The sequence below is a fragment of the Cicer arietinum genome, chromosome 7, assembly GCF_000331145.2.
Source record: "Cicer arietinum cultivar CDC Frontier isolate Library 1 chromosome 7, Cicar.CDCFrontier_v2.0, whole genome shotgun sequence".
Classification (NCBI taxonomy): Eukaryota; Viridiplantae; Streptophyta; class Magnoliopsida; order Fabales; family Fabaceae; genus Cicer; species Cicer arietinum.
Window position 1 is genome coordinate 6,377,499 of NC_021166.2, and position 7,374 is coordinate 6,384,872.

The window sequence follows — 7,374 nt, forward strand, 5'->3', positions numbered from 1 at the left end:
CCCCATCAAGCTCTCATATAACAAGTTATTATTGAATAGCGCTCAATTAAGCTATTTATTCAAACACTCCCATAAATGGTAATACTGACTACTGTTTTTGTCCCATTCTCCTAATATTAAGCTGACTGTATAATATCATGGATGGAAAAGATTAATGATTAAATTAATTTGCAAGTCACAAAGCACCAGGAAACTTACAAGGTCCATGCGGACATAGTTTTCAATTGGAGTGCTTTCAAATAACCTGTCATCCACAGGGGGATACATCCAAACAAATAAGTTGATGGGTTAAAACACTATCAGGACAACATAAAAAGGAAGGAAGGACATTGAAAACAAGTTCAATATGGTGATTTACTTTTCATATGCAACTTGAATACGAGCATTCTGTAATTGTTGGAGTTGATTTACTGTTTCTGTGACAGAACTTTCCATTAAGTCAACAGCTCCAAAAAGGAACATGTTTCTTTCCAGCATTCTTTTGACTAGCACAGGCACCACTCCAATATCATTTGCCTTTGCATCAACAACAAGGATTCTAAGATTCTTTAACTCTCCTGTAGAAACATGCATATTTGCATCTTAATTGTTGAAACTCGCAGAATCATTTCATTCTCATAAAACCACAAAATCTTCATGTTATGACATATATTCAAAGTTTTCATATTAAATAATATCAATTTCTCAGTAACTAATTATCAATCAAATGAAATTTTTACCCTCCTTAATTCTCAGTAACTAATTATCAATCAAATGAAATTTTTCGCAGTTTGAATACCGTATGCTTTTGATTGAAATAACTAAGATTCAATATGATGAACATAGCCATTGAAAGAAGTAAACATGATGTTAAATACATAAATGCAACACTTTGATTGCAAATACTAAATCACAAATAAATTAGTAAACCTATGAAACCACACAAACAGAAAACAGAAAGATGCATGTTTAGCCCTCTAAACCTCAAATGAGTCAAAACAAAAAGATAATTAAAGCTTATGTTATGAGAAAATAAGATATTTCATTCCTTCCAAAAGCACAATTGTATATCACTTACGAAACTACAGTAACAGTTCAATGATACACTGCCCAAACTGTTTCTACAAGCTACATAGAATATGAAATATAAAATGTGATTTCAAATGGCCTAACTATATAATTAAACATGGCTAGGTTTCAACTTTCAAGTAAAAAAGTGTCATACCAAGGGATATATACACCTTAAAAGGAGGCTTGAATGGTTGAGTCTCGTAAAGACAGTAGAGGCAATAAAGGCCGCCCAATCTGTGTGACAAAGAACCAGTGCTAACCATGTAACCTGCATAGAAGTATGAAGGAGTTTCTACATTGAAATAAAAGATAAAGGCTAAAAGTAAAACCGTTATACAATATAACAGAATTATCAAACACTGCTGAAATTTCACTAGTAGTTAAGTGTATTATGAATTTTAATTATGTTTGCTTCATTGCCTTTTAATTATATAAATACTTTTCAGCACAGAATAAATCCATTCAACACCCAGATTATCTGCAAAAAAATTGGAACTCAAGCCTGCATATACCATTTTTAGATATAAAAATAGTTAAGACCAGAACTGCATATACCAGGTAAAAATGTACCTATACAATGAGCATACAAAGATTGCATAAAGAAGGCCAAGTTGGTAGAAGGACATGCTTCATAAATGAAGGAAAACTTCTTAGAAATCCATATTCTCTTCATATCAGCCAAAGTTTTTGACTCATCCTGTCACTCAACAAAATTGTACAGTAAAATTGATTGTTAATAATCAAAAAATAGGAAACAAGTAAGCTGTCCGAAAAATGGTTTTCAATCAAACCTAACTGGAACACACCTTTAGTGAAAAATAAAATAAATGAGTTCTTGAACCAAACTGGTTTGTTTTGAAAATTGTGATCTAGTTAACCAGTTTTTAAAATAGCTTCACCAAATCAACCAAACGAGTCTCCTTTCAAACTTTCAAGATCGGAACCTGCTCTCACAAGCCCTAATCTTCTTTCACATTTTCCAATCCCACCCCTTTGAACAAAAAAAAAAAGAACCACGTGGCCCTAGGAACAAGCTTGTTGTACTTACAACGAAACCGACACAATGAGGAAAGCAGTGGCAATAGAATTTAGCAAGAGTTTAATTTGTATACATTGTCAGTGTAAAAGGTTTTTCACAGTCGGACAATCATCACCAATCATATGAGTGACTTTATAAGTAGTTATGGCATAAGTCAAACATTACTAATGATCTAATGGCTGTGATTGATAGTCAGTGTAAAAACTCTTTATACCGACGATATATATATATATATATATATAAATTAAACTAAATTCTGTTAACAATACCTGAATGAATTGAGCTATAAGTTCATCAATGTCCTGCTTGAAATAATCAATACTCATGGTCACTAACCCTAATTTGCACCTGAAAATATGTACCGGAAAGTATTCAAACAAGGTCAAAACTTGCATCATCAAAAGATACAAACTACATATATAAACCTTCAAATTCAACCAGAACATGAATATTAATTAAACAGGAATAAATTGCGAATCCTCAGACAGGTTTGATAACTAATAAAAAAAAGATTTTGTTTATAATTTTCATGTAGCTAAACATACAGCACTAAGGGTTAGTTAGTATGATTAGACCATGCATGCATGCATCCTGAACCTTGATCACGATAATGAGAAATTGTCCATCAATGCAATCACAATTCACAGAGCAAAGGAATTGGCAAAATTGAAACAGAAAAATTGAAGTTATGATAGGGGAGATATAATCAAACAGGTTATGTGCAACAGCGGTTGGCACCTTGTGAAGAAGTATCTATGCAACTAGGAAGTAATAGTACGCTGAAGCTCCACAACAGCAGCATGGGAAACCGATAGAATGGAAGGCGACGGCGCGGAGATACGTAGCTCGCACGGCAGCAGAGAATTGGACGGTCTTGCGGCGGCCGGCGGTGGCTTCCTCTTATTCTCTCTGTCTCTCAAATTTTCTGCTATTTTCTCAAATTTTGATGGTATACTGTTGGTTCTTGGAATTATTTTCTTTACAGTTAGAGTGTGTTTGTTTCAGGTGAAAAGGAAGAGATGAAGTTGACCAGAGAAGAACTAAAGGAGAATAAGATCGTCTCTTTTAATTGGTCTACGAACGTTTTAATAGATTTTGACCAAATTTCATATCTAAATCATTCAATTTTCTATGGATTGGATTGAGATTTTCATCTTCCAAATTTTATATGAAACTCTAATTGATTGGGTTTAATTATCATTAAATTTTGTTTGTATATAATTCTTAAAAAAAATATAATTAAATTTTAATATTTAAATACCTAAAAAATAACAAAATATCATCACCACACATTATTCAATAATTAAATTAACAACAAATATTCATATGGTTAGGTTCGAATTCAGAATTGTTTGAGTTAATTATAGTGGGATTTAATATCTCTTTTAAAATATAAAAAAGTTAATAATGAAATTATAATTATACGTTAAAAAAAAAAAAAAAAAAAAAAAAAATGTATATGTTACATCAACCATTTGAATTCATAAATTCACAAGTTTAAAATGTCAAATGTGACACCTAAACTAGATACTGTTGGATTAAAATTTGAGTTCGATTGATTTGGTTATTTTACGTTAAAAAAAAAAAAAAAAAAAAAAAAAATGTATATGTTACATCAACCATTTGAATTCATAAATTCACAAGTTTAAAATGTCAAATGTGACACCTAAACTAGATACTGTTGGATTAAAATTTGAGTTCGATTGATTTGGTTATTTAGATTTGCAAGTTAACTAGTACCTTTAAATATCTCTACTTAGAATACATCTTTTCAATGAGCTTTTTAAAAGAATGACGAGTTTTCTCTAACTTTTAATATATATTTTATTTTTTAGATAAATTATTTTTTGAATCTAAAACTATGCGAGACATTATTATTTTTGTCCGTCGTATAACGAAAATTATTTAAATCATCAATTCGTTAAAATGTTAATCACTTTAATCATTAACAATAACTTTGTTTGGAGAACATCGTGCAACAAAGATGTAATCATGACATTGCCATAGACTAAAATGAAATGAAAATAAGATCAAATGAGTTTTTCATTTAAACTCCAAATCTGTAAAATTTTGAAACTCTGAATTATTCTTGCCTATTATTTTCTTCCCCAAATTTCAATGTCAATTTTCATGTTATATGTTTTTTAATTTAAACTTTGAAAATATTGGATTATTAAAAAGTTTCTATAAATAAGGTGTTGATTTAAGTATCATTTAAAAAAAAAAATTAATAATTAAGGGCGAATATATCCCAAAAAAATTTCAAACCAAAACTGGGAATTACTTTTAGGAGTTCCAAATTACTATTTGAATAGTGAATCCAAATAAATTATTTGAATTATTTTTATTGAATTAAATTATTAATAAAGATTGAACAATAAATTCCTTAAATAACTTAATTTCTCTATAAAATTATTAAAAAAAGTTAAATTAATTTTAATACAAAAAATTTAATTTAAAATACTGTAAAATTGTATTTTGAGATTTAATATTTCAGAAATATTTTTTACATTTAAAAAATTAATCACATTTTTTTCTTTTCTATTTCACTTATCTTCCTCTTATATCAAACAATATATCAATTCTACTATATCTTTTATTTATTTATTTATTTTTACTAAGGTTGGAAATTGGTTAGACCACATAGACCAATGACCTCGTCTATGTGAGGAGATAACCACTTTTTTAAGTAAAAGACAAAGTTAAGACTTTTAAAAAGTTCTATTTGACTAAAAAGATAGGACTATGAAGCGCAAAAATAAAAATTAATTTTAGACCAATTGGATCGGTATTTTTAAGTAAATATTAATAGTTTTTTATTAATAAAAATCAATTATATTAGAATTTGAATTGTGGTAAATTTTAAATTTCTAAACCTTTTGGTAATTTAAGCATATCATCTTACTTTAATTTTTGATATATTTAAATATATTATTGTAAAATTAAATTAAATTGTAATGTCATATAAAATTATATTCTATAAAATTAAATATTAAAATCTCAATATAAAATTTAATAGCATTGACTTATTAACTCGTTAATTATTTATAAATATATATTTAATTACTTTTGAAATACAATAATATGAAATAAACAGTAGATTACCAAATCAAATAGGACTTTCATAACTGAAGTTCATACCTAATTTTGCCTATCCCACACTTAATTCTCACACTCTTTTTTAACATTTTTGTCAATTTTAACTTTGGTCTCACAACCAAAAATAGATTAAATGAATATGAAAAAATTGAGACTTATCTAAAAACGATAATAGATTTTTGTATGTATGATGTGACACTCCTTAATTTCGATACCAAGATTGACCATCAAGTTCTGTGGCATTAGAAATTCTTGTGTGCGTGTTGTTAAGGAGCCAAATGTGTAGAGGGGTTAACAATTTGATCATTAGGTTTATATTGATTTTGCTGAAATGCGTCAGTAGACAACGGTGGTGTTTTGAATAAAATCTTCCTTCAACTTGTCCCAACAATGGAACACATCATATATGTTGCAGAGTTGACAAAGTTTTAGTCTTGTAAGGGTCATAGAAGAATATAAAAAACGTCAGGCGAATTCAAATATGAGCAAAATTCGTTCAATTAATCTATTTATGTTTAATAACATATCTTTACATTAACTTTTTAATACTGTGGGATGATCATAATAATTGAAGTAAATTATTAATGTATTTATTTTTTTATATAAAATCAAAAAAATTAAACCAACTTAATTATCAATCTTTATAATATGATAAAGAACTATTTTTATTTATAATTGGATCATAAGAAGAACATAGATGAGAGATTGTAGCTTCAGTTCCCTCACTAACATTTTTAACAACAAATTACTATCATACACTTTTTATTGAAAAAATTGTCGTCTTATATTACCTAGAGGTATTTCAAGAGTAACTCTTTCCTGACTGCCTAATTATCTTTTATAAATATTAAATTTTATTAATTTAATCATTAAATTAATAATTTTTGTTGAGCAGGTTAAATATATAATCTTTTTATAAAATTTTAATACCAGTTAGTTGATACTTTATTAAATAAGTTTATTACGATGTAGGATATATTTTTTAAAATACAAGTAAAATATTGACTAAAATACAAGTAAAATATTGACTATAAAATTTTATAGCAATACATTTCTAATTTTTATAATTTTTTGTTTGCATAATTAGAATTCACCTAAGTCATCTCAGATAGATTTTAACTAATCAAATAAATTGGATTGAAAAATACGTGGTTTTAGTATTCACTCATATAGACATTGATAAATTGGTTCAATGAAATTTAATCTCTATAAAAGAGTTATTAAATAGAATAACTCAAACAAGAGTTACTCTTGAAAGTAACAGATCCTACTCTTATATTAATACTAAATAATTTATTAGTAGACATGCAATAAATAATAGTTTGAATTTACCTGTTAAAATAATATGAATATCATTCATTATTGTTTAGGTCTTTTTACACTAGAATATTATTTTGAATTTGAACTTTCATCTCTTGGAATAAATATTAAAATTTTAATCCAAGTCATGCTGTTGAGGTATTAAATATAATTTCTTTTAAAAATTTAATTCATCTTATGGTAATTGTAATAGTGTTAACTTTTTTAAAATATTTTATAAATAATAAAACCTACTTCAAAAACAAAACATGTAACTTTTTTTATATTTGAGATAAAAAATTATGTTTCATAAACCAAAGACGATTTTAAAAACGTCAGTAAATATTCTACGCACAACCGCAAGCATCTCATCCAACACCGTAGGAATAGAATCCTGAACTGCCCCAAAAATTAAACAGATTCCTAAATCTTTATAGTTGCAGAGGACTTGAATAATTGCTACGTGCATGCTTCGTGAAGCCCGCATTCCAAGGTTCAGTTCAGTGAGAAGCACAATCACGTTACCTCCATTTGGTGGCATAGCAAACAACAGATTAAAAAACATATATGGATTTGATTTGATTCAACGCAACGATAGTACTGAAGTATTTACGTCCAACAATCCAATTCTCTATTTAAATGTCAAGAATACTAACATAGAAAACTAGGAACTAGTATATAAGTAAAATAAATAACAGAACCTACCATCATAGAGTACAACCACCACTAAGGTCCAAACTAGAATTCAATTTTCAGAAGTGCATTCGAAGCTTCAGGTGGTGCATACTGCATCCAATCTTTGGCACATATGAGGGCCTCCACTACCTCTGGTCGCAAGGAACTGCGATATTGATCCATCTCTTTGCTTTTACTGTCAAATATAGAGT

At 28.0% G+C, this 7,374-nt stretch overlaps 2 protein-coding genes across 3 annotated transcripts in view; both read right to left on the reverse strand.

Annotated features, from left to right (window-relative positions):
• LOC101498786 (uncharacterized) overlaps positions 1–3,230 on the reverse strand; it is a 4,306-nt gene extending 1,076 nt beyond the window's left edge. Inside the window, exons 1-6 of one of the 2 annotated variants that reach the window (XM_027337151.2) lie at positions 2,828–3,230; positions 2,359–2,437; positions 1,621–1,747; positions 1,205–1,318; positions 359–557; positions 199–244 (exon numbers count right to left, since the gene is read on the reverse strand). In XM_027337151.2, coding sequence (XP_027192952.1) covers positions 199–244; positions 359–557; positions 1,205–1,318; positions 1,621–1,747; positions 2,359–2,415 — 543 coding nt within the window. In that variant the 5' untranslated portion in view covers positions 2,416–2,437; positions 2,828–3,230. The remainder of the gene's footprint in view (positions 1–198; positions 245–358; positions 558–1,204; positions 1,319–1,620; positions 1,748–2,358; positions 2,438–2,827) is intronic. The other variant, XM_004508408.4, reaches the window with a different exon arrangement.
• Positions 3,231–7,041: 3,811 nt separating this feature from the next.
• LOC105852473 (zinc finger BED domain-containing protein DAYSLEEPER) overlaps positions 7,042–7,374 on the reverse strand; it is a 5,803-nt gene continuing 5,470 nt past the window's right edge. Inside the window, exon 3 of the mRNA XM_073370850.1 lies at positions 7,042–7,374. This exon is cut by the window's right edge and continues 5 nt beyond it. Coding sequence (XP_073226951.1) covers positions 7,226–7,374 — 149 coding nt within the window. The 3' untranslated portion in view covers positions 7,042–7,225.